This window comes from Drosophila simulans, chromosome 3R (genome assembly GCF_016746395.2).
Source record: "Drosophila simulans strain w501 chromosome 3R, Prin_Dsim_3.1, whole genome shotgun sequence".
NCBI lineage: Eukaryota > Metazoa > Arthropoda > Insecta > Diptera > Drosophilidae > Drosophila > Drosophila simulans.
In genome coordinates, this window is record NC_052523.2 from 7,855,661 (window position 1) to 7,873,851 (window position 18,191).

At 44.2% G+C, this 18,191-nt stretch overlaps 4 protein-coding genes and 1 long non-coding RNA gene across 6 annotated transcripts; 3 read left to right on the forward strand and 2 right to left on the reverse strand.

Moving 5' to 3' along the window:
* Positions 1–219: 219 nt before the first annotated feature.
* Positions 220–3,232, forward strand: LOC6727565 (V-type proton ATPase 116 kDa subunit a1). Its single transcript, XM_016176463.3, has 4 exons — positions 220–536; positions 664–2,535; positions 2,598–2,841; positions 2,898–3,232. The coding sequence occupies exons 1-4, from the start codon at positions 384–386 to the stop codon at positions 3,161–3,163; spliced, it is 2,535 nt and encodes an 844-aa protein (XP_016034164.1). The 5' UTR covers positions 220–383; the 3' UTR covers positions 3,164–3,232.
* On the reverse strand, positions 3,228–4,312 carry LOC6727566. The gene is made up of 4 exons (XM_016175537.3): positions 4,083–4,312; positions 3,723–4,022; positions 3,476–3,651; positions 3,228–3,404 (listed from the first exon to the last, which is right to left on the reverse strand). The coding sequence occupies exons 1-4, from the start codon at positions 4,185–4,187 to the stop codon at positions 3,344–3,346; spliced, it is 642 nt and encodes a 213-aa protein (XP_016034166.1). The 5' UTR covers positions 4,188–4,312; the 3' UTR covers positions 3,228–3,343.
* Positions 4,313–6,840: 2,528 nt separating this feature from the next.
* On the reverse strand, positions 6,841–7,405 carry LOC27208972. The gene is made up of 3 exons (XR_001601119.3): positions 7,228–7,405; positions 6,960–7,167; positions 6,841–6,878 (listed from the first exon to the last, which is right to left on the reverse strand). It is a non-coding gene; the product is annotated as an uncharacterized LOC27208972 (long non-coding RNA).
* A 749-nt stretch (positions 7,406–8,154) lies between these two features.
* LOC6727568 lies at positions 8,155–11,554 on the forward strand. The gene is made up of 3 exons (XM_002102911.4): positions 8,155–8,542; positions 8,607–8,930; positions 9,021–11,554. Exons 1-3 carry the CDS (start codon positions 8,238–8,240, stop codon positions 11,284–11,286), a joined length of 2,895 nt encoding a protein of 964 aa, XP_002102947.1. The 5' UTR covers positions 8,155–8,237; the 3' UTR covers positions 11,287–11,554.
* Positions 11,555–12,001: 447 nt separating this feature from the next.
* On the forward strand, positions 12,002–15,002 carry LOC6727569 (retinol dehydrogenase 14). 2 transcript variants are annotated; one of them, XM_016176465.3, is made up of 4 exons: positions 12,002–12,173; positions 12,809–12,950; positions 13,781–13,919; positions 14,166–15,002. In XM_016176465.3, the coding sequence occupies exons 2-4, from the start codon at positions 12,810–12,812 to the stop codon at positions 14,894–14,896; spliced, it is 1,011 nt and encodes a 336-aa protein (XP_016034167.1). In that variant the 5' UTR covers positions 12,002–12,173; position 12,809; the 3' UTR covers positions 14,897–15,002. The 2 variants fall into 2 exon arrangements, with proteins under 2 accessions (XP_016034167.1, XP_016034168.1); XM_016176466.3 differs by lacking the exon at positions 12,809–12,950 and having other exon boundaries at positions 12,005–12,173.
* Positions 15,003–18,191: the final 3,189 nt, after the last annotated feature.

Sequence of the window (18,191 nt, forward strand, 5' to 3'; positions counted from 1 at the left end):
CTTGTAAATGTATTGAGTAGGAAATTAATTCGTAAGCGACTGACAATTGGTTTTTAAGTCCAAATGGTTGAGCTTTACAGCCAAAGGTAAGGTAACCGCTGATAAGGAACAGTCATGGTGGGCGGAATCGCAATAGGGGTAACGGGCATTCCATCACATTGATGGATGGCTCGATTGGGCACCAAGTTCCCGAAATATTTATCCAGGGTGGGTAACTCGCCTGCACTGATAAGCCGGTAAAGTTGCTCGTGGGCCAGCAATTGCCACGGAACCTTCCTCGTCCAAGTCAAGTGACCAGACCGATCAGTTCGTCAGCTGTGCTCCAAAAGTGAGGAGCCCACTCCGGAATTCTTTTACCCCAAGGAGCAACAGGATCAGTTATCATGTCCAAGTGGTGGAGCTGCGGCTCCAATAAGGAGAGCAACAGCATCTTCCGCAGCGAGGTGATGTCCTTGGTGCAAATGTATCTGCAGCCGGAGGCAGCCTACGATACGATTGCCGCCTTAGGCGAAGTGGGATGTGTTCAGTTCCGTGATGTAAGTGCTGCCAAAAAAAAGTATCATGGATCAAGGATAATATAAATGTGAAACCATAGTTGTGTGTGTCCACATTGAAAAATTGACCTCGGTATGATTCTGAAATCTTGTATTATCTTTCAAACAGTTGAATGCGAAAATAAACGCCCAGCAGCGAAAATTTATTGGCGAGGTGAGACGCTGCGATGAACTGGAGCGCCGGATCCGTTACGTAACCGCCGAGTTGAACAAGGAGGGTCACAAGGTGCTCGATCTAATGGATGACTTCCCACCGGCCCCGCAGCCACGCGAGATTATTGATTTGGAGTTGCATCTGGAGAAGACAGAGACAGAAATCCTGGAGCTGGCTGCCAACAATGTGAACCTGCAGACCAGCTACTTGGAGCTGAGCGAGATGATCCAAGTGCTAGAGCGTACCGATCAGTTCTTTTCGGACCAGGAGTCGCACAACTTCGATCTGAATAAGATGGGCACCCACCGCGATCCCGAGAAGTCCAATGGCCATCTGGGATTTGTGGCTGGCGTGATCAGCCGGGAGAGGGAGTACGCCTTCGAGCGAATGCTCTGGCGTATTTCCCGGGGCAATGTCTTTGTTCGCCGTTGCGATGTTGATGTGGCTCTAACGGATCCCAAGACGGGCAATGTGCTGCACAAGAGCGTATTCGTGGTCTTCTTCCAGGGCGACCAGTTGCAGGCCAGGATCCGCAAGGTGTGCACTGGTTTCCATGCCCACATGTATCCCTGTCCCAGCTCACACTCCGAGCGCCAGGAGATGGTCAAGAATGTGAGGACCCGACTGGAGGACCTCCAGGTTATCATTAACCAGACGAGTGACCACAGGACCTGCGTCCTGCAGGCTGCCTTGAAACAGCTGCCCACCTGGAGCGCAATGGTCAAGAAGATGAAGGGCATCTACCACACGCTGAACCTTTTCAACGTGGATCTGGGCAGCAAGTGCCTGATTGGCGAAGGTTGGGTGCCCAAGAGAGAGCTGGAGCTGGTCGAGGTCGCTCTGGCTGCAGGATCAGCCAGTGTGGGCAGCACTGTGCCTTCGTTCATCAACGTATTGGACACCAAGAAGGAGCCACCAACCCACTTCAGGACCAATAAGTTTACACGTGGTTTCCAAAACTTGATTGATGCCTATGGAATCGCTGGCTACAGGGAGGTGAACCCTGGTCTGTACACCTGCATCACTTTCCCCTTTCTGTTTGCGGTGATGTTCGGAGATATGGGCCACGGAACAATCCTCTTCCTTCTGGGTTTGTGGATGGTGATCGACGAAAAACGGCTGTCCAAGAAGCGAGGTGGCGAGATTTGGACCATCTTCTTCGCCGGACGTTATATTATCATGCTGATGGGTCTGTTCGCTATGTACACTGGATTCCACTATAACGACATCTTTTCCAAGTCGATTAATGTTTTTGGCACTCGCTGGGTCAATGTGTACAATCGAACCACTGTGCTGACCAATCCCACGCTGCAGCTGAACCCTTCGGTAGCCACTCGTGGTGTTTACCCAATGGGCATCGATCCCATTTGGCAGTCGGCCTCGAACAAGATCATTTTCCTAAACACCTACAAGATGAAGCTGTCGATCATCTTTGGAGTGCTACACATGGTCTTTGGCGTGTGCATGTCGGTGGAGAATTTTGTATTCTTTAAGAAATACGCCTACATCATCCTGCAGTTCGTGCCCCAGGTTCTCTTCCTGCTTCTCATGTTCGGCTACATGTGTTTCATGATGTTCTACAAGTGGGTCAAGTACAGTCCAACCACAGACGTGGAGGCCGACACTCCTGGATGTGCGCCCTCGGTCCTGATTATGTTCATCGACATGGTGCTTTTCAAGACGGAGACGGCCCTGCCAGGCTGTGATGTCAATATGTTCCCCATTCAAAAGAACCTGGAGATGATCTTCCTGGTGGTGGCCCTTCTTTGCATTCCCTGGATTCTGCTTGGAAAACCTCTATACATTAAATACCAACGCCGCAACAGGGTAAGTTATTGGGACTGTGATAATTACCCAATTACTTTGTAATATATCTGTATACCTTCTAGCCTGCTGGACCAGTGGTGGAAGTGGACGAGATCGTAGAGAAGATAGAGGTGACCACTGGCAAGGAGATCATCATCACTGAGGTAGCCGAGGCCCACGAGTCGGGAGGACACAGCGAGGAGGATGACGAGCCGATGAGCGAGATCTGGATCCACCAGGCCATCCACACAATCGAGTATATCCTTAGTACCATCTCCCACACGGCCTCATATCTTCGTCTCTGGGCCTTGTCCTTAGCTCATGCCCGTAAGAATCTGCCAAGTCAGTAATTGATTCGTTACTTCATAAAGATCTTATTTCAGAGCTCTCGGAGGTGCTGTGGACTATGGTGCTGGCGATGGGACTTCAGATGAACGGATACGTGGGCGCCATTGGGCTGTTTTTCATCTTCGCCGTTTGGGAGTTCTTCACCATCGCTATCATGGTCATGATGGAGGGTCTTTCCGCCTTCCTGCACACATTGCGCTTGCACTGGGTGGAGTTCATGAGCAAGTTCTATGTGGGAAACGGATATCCGTTCACGCCATTCTGTTTCAAGGATATTTTGATCGTCGTCGAAGATGATTAGAATCATTAGGAGAGCCATAGTGGTTCCCTCCTGAAAAAGGTTTAATTAAAAAAGCATTACAAAATACTATGAAGTACTTTATTTGTCAAATTATTTAGAAAACGAAGCAATGTCTTTTTGGAAGATGAGGTATTAATTGGGACCTTATTTTCCAATGGACTTGTGGCGATTGTTCAAATTTTATCTGTTTTCCTGGACTTGAAGTGCAAAAATTTTGGATTTTAAGTCATCGATCATTTCACTGTGGAAAAAACAAACATTTGGAATACATTTTCTTGTAAGGTTTTTTTTTAACTTATAATAGTTACTCACATGAGCTCATGTTCGATCTGACCTAGAACACGGATATCATTACCAATTGACTCCTGGGTGGAGTTAACATGTTCTCGCTTCTTTTTGAGCTCCTCGGTCTTTAAAGCCGTCTTAGCGCGAATTTCTTGCGTTTCTTTCTTTGTGTTAAGTATGGTCTTCTTTAGATCGTGGTGGTTCTGAAATAGAAAGCATTTTATAGAATTTCACAGATCTTTAAAGTTACTGGTTTCTTGAGAAGACTACATACCATCACGGTAAACTCATCGAAGCATTTGTTCTGCTGCTGCATCTCGACCTTGTCCTTGAGGGCCTTCTTGCAATGGGCATCGTAGGCCTGGGGGACGTTTCTCTTGGCGGTGACCGCCTGATTGAGGCTCTCCAGGATCTTTCCGTTCTTGGTATGCAGAAAGTTGATGTCGTCCACAAGATTCTGGGGATTGGGGACGTGGGTCAAGTCGTTCAAAGTGGTGTACTTCTCGGCGATCAGGACATCCAACACCTTCTTCTTTTCATCAACCAGCGCGGTACGGTGACCATTTTCGGAGCACTACAATAATATCAAAATGCATAAGGATTTTAACTAAAAATGTTTCCTTTCTTAAGTTACCAATTGGGCCACAGATTTCTCAATGTATGCAGTCACTTGGTCATCTTCCTCAGGTGGGACCTCAGTTTTGGAGTTTTCCTTGTTCCAATCTTGGTTACTACCCATTGCTCATTTAGTTTTGTATTACAATTTGTTTAATTGTAAGAATAATTGTAATTCTATTCAAGTTCTGGCGAAATTTCAGTTTTAAGGTACAAAATGGCGGCCAACTTAGTGTTGGAAAACAGCAGATAGGTCGATGACGATAGCAACTACTTAATATTCTGCACACTTACTGGTGATAGATCTGTTGATGAGCGCGCTATTTAAATTTACACCAATTTACAATTTGAAATATTTATGTTTTAATCAAAGAACACCAATACTCCATAACCTTAATAGTTTCCAAATCCGAAATTGGTAGACAATTATTCATATATTATCGAATGGCTTGTGACTCTGATCAAAAGATAAATATCTTCTTCTACATGTTTCACACCATTCGGCCAAAGACACTAGAATAAAAACTGAAACTTAAACACTGTACATTTAACAAAAAGAAGACATTACATTGAGAAATAAATAAATAAATAATTAAATTTAACAAAAAGAAGACATTACATTGAGAAATAAATATTTCATAAAAATAATACTTAGTAGAAAATAAAAATTTATAAAATAGATAAAAATATGAAAACTGTTTATTGTAAAAGTCATATCTGGAGGCACTAAGTGCGGACACAAGCACTCAACAATCATTGTTTTATTAATTTTTCACACGTCGCAAGCTGAATACTCTAATGACAAATATTCTACTATAAAGTCATTTTGAAATTTATTTTGTGATATTATGATTCGGCGATTACTATTTCTAAGCTTTATTTAAATAATAATAACGCTAAGGAAATGCAAAACAAGCATTTTTCGCGTGGAGCCAATTGATCAAAAATAATATAGACTTAAAGTCGAAGAACTTCTAAGGTAAAGGGCATATTTTGTCAAATTTACAATGCATGAGCATACGTGTGCACACAGTCGTCTGCTATCACTGTATGTGTAGAAAAGAGTGGTTCGCTGTAGCGCTCTCCGCTCTTTCTCTCTCGAACAAAAACTCGAGAGAGCCTGGAACCACCTCTAGAGCCACGGCGATAAAATCGTGTGCCAAAAATTCGTATGGCGTTACGCATCTTGATATTCTAGTGTCTTTGATTCGGCGAATCTAATATACCCTTTACTCTATGAGTATAACTGAAACCTTTCACGTAATTTGTTTTGAAAAATGGTTTGGAACACTAAACTTCGTATGATTAACCTTCTCAATTTAAAGAAATGAGACGGATTTGAGTTTTCTTGGATTCTTCTAACAAACAATAACCGCCAGCGAGGGTGTCCAACCTTCTTGGGTCATCTCATGGTTGTATGAGATGTGGGTTTGGGTTACGCTGGTGGTGCGTTGCAAGAAGGTCATCATATTGAGGGCAGCGCTCAGCGGAAAATTCTTGCGGAGGGAAGCGAAATCAGATGTAAATGGTCGAGGGGGGAGTTTATTTAGAGGTAGTCACTGTGAAACTCCGGTCAGTTGTGGAGCCATCGAGTAACGGGCAGGTCTCCGGTCTTGGTCTTTCCATTCGTATTCTGGATTAAACCATGTGGCATTATTGTTTCGTTCTTTTGGGACTGGCGGTAGTGGGCTTTGCGGATACCCTGGTTCAGCTACATGTGAATCGCCCTTACAACGATGTGAACGAAGTGTTCTGGATGCGAAAATTTCTTGGCATGGTGAGACGCTGCGATAAACAGCAGCCCGGATCCGCTACGTAAGCGCCGAGTTGAACAAGGAGGGTCACAAGGTGCTCGATCTAAAGGATGACTTCCCACCGGCTCCGCAGCCACGCGAGATTATTGATTTGGAGTTGCATTCTTTTCGGTGCATGTCGGTGGAGAATTTTCTATTTTTTAAGAAATCCTGCAGTTCGTGCCCCAGGTTCTCTTCCTGCTTCTCATGTTCGGCTACATGTGCTTCATGATGTTCTACAAGTGGGTCAAGTACAGTCCAACCACAGACGTGGAGGCGGACACTCCTGTATGTGCGCCCTCGGTCCTGATTATGTTCATCGACATGGTGCGTTTCAAGACGGAGACGGATCCATCAGGCCACACAATCGAATATATCCTTAGTACCATCTCCCACACGGCCTCATATCTTCGTCTCTGGGCCTTGTCCTTAGCTCATGCCCGTAAGAATCTGCCAAGTCAGTAATTGATTCGTTACTTCATGAAGATCTTATTTCAGAGCTCTCGGAGGTGCTGTGGACTATGGTGCTGGCGATGGGACTTCAGATGAACGGCTACGTGGGCGCCATTGGGCTGTTTTTCATCTTCGCCTTTGGAAGTTCTTCACCATCGCTATCATGGTCATGATGGAGGGTCTTTCCGCCTTCCTGCACACATTGCGCTTGCACTGGATGGAGTTCATGAGCAAGTTCTATGTGGGAAACGGATATCCATTCCGTAGAATATCATTTTATCATAGCAGAATATCCATTCTGCTTCAAAGATATTTTGATCGTCGTCGAAGGTGATTAGATGAATCATTAGGAGAGCCATAGTGGTTCCCTCCTGAAAAAGGTTTAATTAAAAAAGCATTACCAAATACTATTAAGCGCTTTATTTGTCAAATTATTTGGACAACGCAGCAATATCAAGGATTTTTAAAATTCTTTTTGTGAAGTATTAATTGGGACTCGTGGCGATTGTTCAAATGTTATTTGTTTTTCTGGACTTGCATTGCAGAAATGTTGGATTTCAAATCTTCGACTGTGGAAAAAAACCAATAAAATGAATAACAATTAAAAACATTTTCTTGTAAGGTTTTTGTAACTTATATTAGTTACTTACGTTAGGTAGTGTATGATCTGATTTAGAACTTGGTTATCATAAGCCATAAGACTTCTGGGTGGTGTTAAGAAATTCTTTAAGGCTGTCCTGGTGCGGATTTCTTGCCTTTCTTTGTTAATGTTTTCATCTTGTTCAAACTGCTTTTCATTTTATCCAACAACTTCCTCTTTTTAGCGACAGCCGCTTTAAGTAATGCAACTTTGAGGCTCTACAATAATATCAATATGCAATTGGATTTTAACTAAAAATGTTTCCTTTCTTATCTTACCAATTCGGCCACAGCTTTCTCCATGTTAGAAGGTAGTTTGTCACCTTCCTGATTCTCATCTTGCTTACGAGCCATTTTGGATTACGATTTACAATATTTAACGACTCCTTTCCTTACTCACAGCAGAAATTGTAATTCGTTTCCAGTTCTGGCGAAAATTATTTTTTGACGTACAAAATGGCAGCCAACTTAGTGCTGGAAAACGGCAGATAGGTCGATGACGATAGCAACTACTTAACTTTCTGCACACTTATTGGTAAAAGATCTGTTGATGAGCGCGCTATTTAAATTTACACCAATTTACAATTTGAAATAATTATTTTCTAGTCAAAAAACACCGATACTCCAATAGTTTCCAAATCTGAAATTGGCAGACAATTTTTTATATATTATATGTATATAACAGAAACTTTGGGCGATCGACTCTGACTCTGGGCTTGTGACTCTGATCAAGAATATAAACATCTACTTCCACATGTTTCACACCATTCCGCGAATCTAATATACCCGTTACTCTATGAGTATAACTGAAAGCTTTGACGTGATTTGTTTAAAAAAATGGTTCGTAACACTAAGCTTTGTGTGAGAAACCTTCTTTATTTAAAAAAATTAGACGGGTTAGATTTCTGTTGGATGAAAACGACACTTTTGTTCCCTAACTTCTAACAAACCGTGACCGCCAGCGAGGATGCAAAAGAACATGGCCTCCGCAGAGTTACCCCAACCTTATTGGGTCATCTCATGGTTCATTGATAAACACGGCATTCCAAGCCGCGGCCCACTTGTATGTGGGTTTGGGTTACGTTGGTGGTTCATTGCAAGAAGGTCATCATATTGAGGGCAGCGCTCAGCGGAAAATTCTTGCGGATGGCAGCGAAATCAGATGGAAATGGTCGAGTGGGGAGTTTATTTAGAGGTAGTCACTGTGAAAATCCGGTCAGTTGTGGAGCCATCGAGCAACGGGCAGGTCTCCGGTCTTGGTCTTTCCATTCGTAATTCTGGATTAAAACATGTGGCATTTGTGTTTGGTTCTTTTGGGACTGGCGGTAGTGTGCTTTGCGGATACCCTGGTTCAGCTCCATGTGAATCGCCCTTACAACGATGTAAACGAAAAGTTTGTCAGCTTCGCCGTTCGTCCGGAGGATCTGTACGATGCCCTGGATGGTAAGAACCGCAAGGCGGTGACCAATTTGGCCAATCTGCTGGGAGATGCGCACATCAAGTTTGTGGGAGATTTCTACTTCGCCAGTAATGCGCCAACTAGGCTGCGAAATCCCACCAAGATCATTTGGAAGGGATTCAATCGGTGGTCGCGGTAAGTTGGGGGTGATGGCTTCTCCCCCGTTCTCTGATCATCTATCTGACTTTATATTTCGAAGGGCCGTAAACTGGACTATGATCATCCCGGTGCCTTATGCGCCCGATGAGTGGGACTCCATGCATACGCTGAAGATCCTGAACACTTCCTATATGGTTGGCATCACCGACTGCATCTGGCAGTTGGGCACAGACTTTGGCACCTCCAGGGCCAAGGACTACGTCCAGGAACTTCGCACTCTCAAACTGATGACGGATACTTTCAAACCGTATGTGGACGACTGGCGACTAATGGGAGCGGACATTTCTGCTGGAAGCAGTGCTGATGAGACCAAGAGATACGTAGATATGTCCAAGGATCTGAACACGGCATTTGGATGGACGCAGTAAGTAGTGAGATTGGAAGTGAATGTATTTACGAACATTATAGAAGCTTAAGATGTTAATTCTTAATAATTATTTTGTTCCAACTGTAGACCCGCGAACATGCTGCCCAAATCAAGTCTGGGAAGCTACTTGTACGACAGCGATCCTGCCCTGCGAACCCTTCAGCAACAGCGCGTTCCCTTGTGGCTGACCTTGCCGGAGGAGCGATCCTCGCAGAGATTGGTGGGCGACGAGACCACGGATGCCTTGCGGTGGGCCCAAACTATGGGAGATGCAGCCTCTAGTGGATTCGATGTGATATTTAAGCGGATGAACTTGGTGGACTTCGAGCGACCAAACTTCAGTCTGTATGTTACTGCTCTGTTCAAGAAGGTCATGGGATCAAGGGTGTTCCCAGCCCGACCTCTGAACGCCTTTGCTCCGAGCAACAAGCTGTATACCCATTGTGCAAATGCCGTATCCGGAGGATTGGCTTTCATGGTGGTCAATACGGAGGAACAGCCAACAACGATTACTGTGAAGAGTACCAGTAGTTTGAGCAGTAGCGAGATTTGGCAGTATGTGCTGACTGGCCATGATCAAAGGGTCCAGCTGAATAATGTCCGCTTGCACTTGAACACCACTTTGCGTCCTCTGATCAAGCCCATTGATCCAACAAAGCCACTGCAACTGATCACGCCCAGCATGGCGGTGAGTTTCTGGGTGCTGCCCGATGTCAATCTGGAACACTGCCAGTTCACGGAGATCGAGGCAGGCGATTCGAGTGGAGAGTCCTCCAAGGAGAAGCGCCGATCATCCCGCTATAGTTCCGCCGATCGGTTACTCCAACGATTGATCGAGGAAACTGCAGTTGCCCGAGGCTCGGTGCAGAGTTCCATCAATCGCAATCGGAGATTTGTCGTTGATAAGGAGGAAACGCCGCAGACCATGCTAGATCGACTACTGGACCATTTCAAAGATGACGGTCCGCTGAAGAGGGATGTGGTCGATGAAGCAGACAAGTCCAAGGATCAGGATATTAAACCTCATAAAGCTCTGGCCTGGCTGTATCAAGTGCTCGAGCAAACCCGTGACATGGGCAAAAAGCGGGAGAGACGCGACACATCCGGCTATTCCGGGCCATTCTTCTACAATCGCCAGGGTAAGAAGACAGCATTGACCAAGAAGATTACTGAGATCCGGAAGCCGGAAAAGAAGAACAAGCCCCTTTTCGACTTCGATGAGTTCGATGAGGAGAAGTTCTTCAAGCGCATTGGAGAGAAATCCGAGGAAACACCCACATACACACGGCTTCCAGAGGGTGATGTCCACCTGAAGCACATCGAGACTGTGGATGGGGAGGTTGAAAACGAAGAGGAAGTTGAGCGGGAGGTACCCAAAAAGCGCAGGACCAAGTCCAAGAGTCAGCTGAAGATCATTCAAAGGGAGGACAAGGAGGATGAACAGGAGCAGGAACCGGAGCAAACAGAAGGGCGTCCCAAGTTGCGTCTACTGCCCACGGAGTTCTTTGAGGCATTACCGGCTCCCAAGCAGAACAAGCGATTAAATCTGGGAGCCACCTTGAACTCACTGCTATTTCCGGAACCCTTTTCCAGCAAGGCCACCATGGCCAAGGCTAGTCTGTCCCAAAAAACCAAGTCGGTTGAAGAGCCCGAGGAGGATGTGCAACCGGTGCCAAGTGCCAGAAGGCGTCACTCCAGGCTAGGTCACGTGGCCAACGACTTTTTGCAGGCCCAAAAAGAGCTCGGAAAGCATTTCCTCAGCCACATCAACGAGCATGAACACGAGTTTTCTCTAGGAGATGAGGGCATGCGTGAAAGTTCGCTGGAGTCGGCAAATATCGGTAGGAAGTCCCTCACACAGGACCTTTTTGGAGGAAAGAAGGCAACGCCTACTCTTCACTCTAAACTGCCTCAGAAGCCAGCCGATGAGGGTATCACCTCCTGGTGGGATTTACCAGCTATGAGAAGGCGTCGTGCCGTACCTAACACCAATTCCCTGGCTGAACTGCCCTCCAATGCCATAGACAAGGCCGATCGCGATGAGATGATGCCGCTGGGAAGGTACACCTACTACGAGTACAAGACGGACCACGAGGCGGAGAAGGATGCCAGCCAGCCCAAGGAGGAAAAGGAATCCAAGATCATGAGGATCAGCAGCAAGAACTCGCTGTCCTCTGGTCGTAGTCTGACTACCCTCTCCGAAAGCCTTGTGAGCACTGTGAAATCGAAGGTATCTCGCTTCATCAACATCATATCCAACCATATGAACGAATGGTACAACACCTTAACCAAGCACTTGGAAACGGATGCGGAAACCCAACGACCCCGCCGACAAAACAGCATTGAGAAGTAGAAGGATTTATCTTACCATATGAACTTGTTTAAACCATCACCATTAAAACATAATGTAAATATGTATTTATGTTCAAGCATTATTGCATTCAAAGGAATTATATTTGAGCGATAATTCTAGGGGAATTATATTTTTCAAATATAAAAGCTATACACAGGACTAATGCAACGAACTAGACGGGCTTAGACTAAGCTTGTTTTAGATTGTTGAGCATTTTCAATTGTACTTGTGAATATGTCATCTCTATAATAAAATGGAATACAAAATATTGCAGCAGTTTTATATTGGAATAGAATTGAATAGAGATATTTTCAGATTTTAATCTGACTTGTTTATACAATTACCTGCAGTACTTTATATAGTATTAAAAAAGTTAGTTACTAACCATTATTACTTTCTACATAATTTCAAGCTCATCATTCGTGCTGCTTAACTAGAAAAGAAGCTTGAGGAAGCCCCCGACAGGTGGCGTTCTAGACACACTTTCTTGGAATCCACTCCCCAGATCTTTCTCTTATTTATTGGTAACTATGTGGTTTTGCTCCCTCTCTGCTCGCTCTTTCGCTGCGAGTGAACCGTGCATGAAGACGGTCCCAAAGAGGAGCCCGGAAAGCCGCTTGGCTAACCTGTTGTTACCATGGCTATAAGTGCAATAACAAAATCAGCGCGACCACGGCAATACCAAACCGGTGGAGACGATCGCGCATTCTCCGCAGCCTCGGCTTTATAATCGGAATTCCGACTTCAGTCTCCGATTAGTCGTTCAAGGCGAAGGTTGTGGCACTAGCTCTTGGATCCACCCATTCCGTTTCGCATCGCAGATATAGTCCAAAGTGCAGGTCAGCAGAAGTTGGAATAAATTATAGATCAGCCAACAGCCAAAACAGGTGAGTTTGCACTAAAATCTCGTCTCTGACTTGCAAAAATTGGGGAACAAAAGCCGAAAACGGGTCACTTCTAGACTTTTTCATACATCTAAAGATCTTGTTTCTTTTCGAGACTGCATTGTAGGGCGCGGTTCGAAGGGGGGTTCTTAAATGGTGCATGCAAGCGTAACCAGAGCCAGTCTTCGAGTCTTGAGGAAAGCTCTTGGAAATCTTTGTGACGTGGACGGTGGGGGAAAAAAAACAAACAGAGAAGAAAAAACCAGAAACTCAAAACGACATGAAACTTCAGACTTTCTTTCTTGTTCAACCTTCTTTCGTTTGGGCTGTCAATGAACTTGCTTGAGTGTTACTTTTTTTTCGGCGTTTGAAAGTGAAAGTGTAAGTTTTCTCAACAGTTTTCGAAATTGATTTATTGACAGCCACCGATAAACGATTTGAGTTGTGAAAACCTTCGCCGACTAACCAATATCCCCAAAACCCAAAACCAAACTCGTTTCGTTATGCCCTAAGACAATCGTCTGTCTGGCTTTCGCAGCCTCGGTTATTATATAATCTGATTTGCATGTTGACACCGATATATACGTATATGAAGATACAATATGTAGTATACCATACACACCTCGGCATATTTGTAGGATGGGTTTCATCTTCGGTTGGCTGTCGACCGAGCACTATGTGCGCGACTTCTTCCTCATGACTTCAGTGGCCGCCATAGTGGCCACCCTGATGAGCATTCGGTTCTATCTGCGCATCACGGCGGGACGATGTTTCACCGAGGTAACGAACGCACCTCACCCAATCCCAGTTACCATGCTATCCAAAAACCAAGCCCCAAGTTCCCCAGAATCGCGACACGACTCGAATAATTCGCACTTTATATGGCTGTTGCTCCCACTTCCGCTGCGAATTCTTTTCAGATCTTTTAGATGGGGTGTCATATACATACAAATGAATAGTTAACAAAAACAGTATTCAATACAACCTTAGGCTTATTAATCGGTCAGAACTTTTACAAATTTTGTATATTCATAGGAATGCAAACTATTCAGATAAACATTACAGATCCATAATTGAAAATGGTCCAGAAAATGGTATGGAAAAACCCCATATAATTAAAACGATTCTGTAGCATGTCAAGCATTCCGACTGTGGAAATCTTTTAACTATATATGAAATCACCGCTAGGAAAACTTAACGTGTTTCAATCTTGTTATTACATTGGTCAGTTGTGACGCGTCGACTTAATTACAGCTTAAATTAGATACTTTCCGAGAGGCGAGATACGTCACAGCTCTGAGCTACGATTACCACCTGACCGAACACATTGTTCGTATCCCACAAAACATCTAAGCTTCGGTATCTCGGTTACAATCTGCGAGATCGCTTACCTCTGATTCACAGAAAGCTCTCAGCACTCGAATGGCAATTAAGCGACCCGTTAATGGGTCTGAAAACTAAGATAGCTTCCGTTCCAGACGAACTGCGATTACTGGGACTGTGACCAAGCGCCTACTAATTACTATTGTAAACATATTTCCGAACCGCCCTCGTCCAATTTTGCGATTGCAGCGCCGTATTATATGATTAACCTTCGACATTGATTACAGACAAAGATGGAGGGCAAGACAGTTATTATCACAGGCGCCAACAGCGGAATTGGCAAGGAGACGGCCAAGGATCTGGCAGGACGTGGAGCCCGCATCATCATGGCCTGCAGGAACCTGGAGACTGCCAATGCAGTGAAGGGTAAGTGGGTCAAGACAATGCCTATAACCAAATTCACCAAATTCAGATATGTAACTACTACTACTACTGGTTTCATCCAGTTCATTATTCACTCGAACAAAAACTTATTACATATGATCTTTTATATTGAATATTTAAGTTTTAATTACTTTAAAAAAAAGTATCTTAAAATATGTTGTCTTTGCAGTAGACACGTCTATATTTATTACTAACTGCATTTTGTAATTAATTGTTGATTTCCCACAGATGAGATTGTCAAGGAGACGAAGAACAACAAGATCCTAGTCAAGAAACTGGATCTGGGCTCCCAGAAGTCCGTCCGTGAGTTCGCCGCTGACATTGTGAAGAACGAGCCCAAGATCGATGTGCTGATCCACAATGCCGGAATGGCTCTGGCCTTCCGCGGACAGACGAGTGAGGATGGCGTGGAGCTGACCATGGCCACCAATCACTATGGACCCTTCCTGCTGACGCATCTGCTCATCGATGTACTGAAGAAGAGCGCGCCGGCTCGCATTGTCATCGTAGCCTCGGAGCTGTACCGCCTGTCGTCGGTTAACCTGGCCAAGCTCAATCCCATCGGCACCTTCCCGGCTGCCTACTTATACTACGTGTCCAAGTTTGCGAACATCTACTTCGCCCGGGAGCTGGCCAAGCGGCTGGAGGGCACCAAGGTTACAGTGAATTTCCTGCATCCCGGCATGATCGACTCGGGCATTTGGCGCAACGTACCCTTCCCCCTCAACTTGCCCATGATGGCCATCACCAAGGGATTCTTCAAGACCACCAAGGCCGGCGCCCAGACGACCATCTATTTGGCCACATCCGATGAGGTGGCCAATGTGTCGGGAAAATACTTCATGGACTGCAAGGAGGCCACCCTCAATGCTGCTGCCCTCGACGAGGAGAAGGGTCTCAAGATCTGGGAGGAGTCCGTGAAGATTGTCAAGCTTACGCCCCAGGATCCCAAGATCTAGACGGGTGTCTGCCAACGCACAATTTACTGATTTACTTTTCTTGTTCTTAAGGGGGAGTTTACTGTAGCCTAAGTTTTCTCAATAAAAATGATTTTGTATAATTAAACGATGCTCGTTTTCAAAATGATATTTTAGCTGTCAGAAAAAAAGTTGATAAAATCCATAACTATATATGTTATCCGTTACACCTAAGTAGAAGGTTATACTAAATTCGTTGAAAAGTATGTAACGGGCAGAAGAAAGCGTTTCCGACCATAAAAAGTATATATATTCTTGATCAGGATCAAAAGCCGAGTCGGTCTTGCCATGTCCGTCTGTCCGTATGAACGTCGAGATCTCAGGAAAAAGCTAGAAGGTTGTGATTCAGCATACAGAATCTAAGGACATAGACGCAGCACAAGTTTTTTGACCCATGTTGCCACGCCCACTCTAACGCCCACAAACCGTACAAAACTGCCACGCCCAAACTTTTGAAAAATGTGTCGGTATTTTGTCACATGATTATTTGTCTTGTAAATTTCTATCGATTTGCCACGCCCTTTTTAACGCCCTAAAGCCACCAAACCTGTTACGCCCACACTCTGAAACAATTTTTAAATTTTTGTCTCATTTTATTTCCTATTTTCTAACAATATTCCAGCAAAATGTTGAAATTTCGCGTCTGATAGTCGAGGAACTCGAAGCATTCTTTCTTGTTTATTAAATATTTTGTTATTATTTATATAAGTTAAATCAAAACATCTTTAGTCCTGTTTTTAATGAGGTATGTGGATATGTCTACAGCAACAGTTCAGAATATCTTTTAATATGAATACTTTTTCCTTATAATCATAATCACAATGATAATAATCATTACAAATAAGCCAAACTGGTTCACCCTAAAAATTAACAGCCTCTGTAAGCTATAACAGCACTTTCTGTTAAAAGCTGATGTAATATTACTTTTAAGTATGATCAAGAAATTAACTGAATTTGGGATAATTGTTTTAATTCAGCTGATATCCATCCTGGATACTCAGTTTCAAATTCATTTCATGAGAATTGTCGAAAACGACAAATCACAGCGCCAATCGGGTGAAGCAAGGTAACCCGATACAAATGGAGAGGGGAGCAGAATCGGGGAAAGACCGAAAAATTCTCACACAAAGTTATGCCGGACTCGCTCACCTGTTGAGGAGGACCAAGGGGGTGGATGGCAGGAGGACTCCCGGGGGACTCCGCCGACATGCATAATATGATAAAATTGCAGTCGCATCCTTTGCGAGCTGTCACCACGCCTGTATCTGCAGAAACGGAGGGTTGCGGTTGTTCGCTTTTGCGTAGATTGCTATCAGCTCCTCGACGGCACGTGACTTGTCCAATGATGATGATAGTGCCGATCGGTGGCTAATAATATGTTAAATGGCGTAATTGAAATTTAATATTTATCCAAAGGATTACAGGATAATCATTTGCGGCTCACCAAAACGGCATTAAAGATAGCGAAGCGTGCGGCACCGCAGATAATTGAAGGACCAAACGCCCCTTAAAATTCGCTACTGTGAGAAACCTATAGGTCATCAATCGGAACTTCTCACAGGATTTGTTTGCGGAGGTGATGCCCTAATAAAAAAAACAAACACAGAGTGCGTTTTTACTGCTGCATTGGCTTGTATCTGTCACCCAGGATAGCAACTTTATTGATAAGATACGAGTAAACTGGCAACGAACCCTTCTGGTACCGAAACCCCCTTTTGTTTTTGTTTTCCAGAAAGTATCGCCTTACAAATTCAATTTGGCGCGCTTCACTCAAGTGTACTCACATCCAGAAGGACGAAAAGACATTGTTGTGGCCAAGTTCAGTTTGTAATTCAAGTAGTTGTCTCCTTTTCTTGGGGGAGTCCTGCGACCGTACTTGTATCTACTTCTTACCCTGGGTTTTTAATAAGTCGCGGGCATTTAATAAGCTGGCTTAGGTTTTTAATAAGAAGTGGGTTATGCGACAGTCCCGATCCCGATCCCGAATCGTCCAGCTGTCAGGACAGCGGTTCGTCCTTCCCCATCCTGTCCAGCAAATGTCAACTGGCAACGGCTGCGCCTGTCACGCGGTCATCGATACTCTCCTCGGGAGCGGGGGCGTCGCTTGTCGGCCCAATTGCACTCACAGATGTCCCAAGCACTCCAGTTCCAGAACTCTACAGTTCCAACTAAGTCATATCATAGAAACCATATAGTCCAATGCAGTTGTCTATATCAATGGGGGAGTGTTATTCATAGGTTAAAGGATCCTCTCAGTAAGCCTAGTTACCAAAAAAAAAAAATTAATAAAAAATTAGGAAGAGGGTTTTTACTTCCTAGTAAATGAATAAGAATTGTGCTTTAAGCGATGATTGATTGATATAAAAACAGAAGTTAGCCACTTAAATTTAATCATTCTTATTAAATCTTAACTTTTGTATCGTTTCTCAATACAAATTGATAATTAGAGGTTACTTATGTTTAAATACCATTGATAAGTTTCAGCATACATTCCAATTACAACAAACTGATAAGTTCAAGGATATGGCTTTCGATGGAATTAAAAGTTGAAGGTGTGGAACATTTTTATAATTTACTACACTTAAGATTAAATTATTTATTTTCTTAATTTTCCTTATTTTTGTAGGACTCTAACCCCAGGACTTGTTTATAATTTTATTACTTCTTGTTTATTTTTGTATCAAAGTTAGGCGCGCTTAATGACAACTAATTGTTAGTCTATGATTGAGCAGGCAGCTCCTCCCCCTTCCTGTTGACCCAAGTTGGTTAGCTCATTTTAGCCGGCATGGCAGCTAATATGACCGATTGGCATTAACATGTTGAATGACTTGAGTGGCAGCATAAAAGCAAAGCGCAGCCCAAACCAGGAGAAGCCCCATCGGTGCAGCCCGAAAAGTATTTCATTGATTTTAGAAGCCTCGCCAATTCACAACGGACTACAGAGGCGGCGAAGGCAAAAGAAATGGAATGAAATGAATTGAAATGAAATGAAATGAAATGTGCTCGAACCCGAAATGCAGAATGAAAATGAGTGAAATTTGCCTCGCTGGTTGCTGGTGGCAACATGGGAAACGCACGCAGGGATGGGCAGCATCATGTCCTGTGGCATTGTTAGTCAATTGAAATGCGCAAAACAAACACCAGCTAGCAATGAGCCTTCTGGCAAACAAATCCACGTGCGATGATAAGGTGGTTGATGGGCTGGTGTGATAACAGGTCCATCTAAGAGGGGGTGCTCGAATATGTTTACCCTGCGGCTTAATTTGTAGCAAATTCT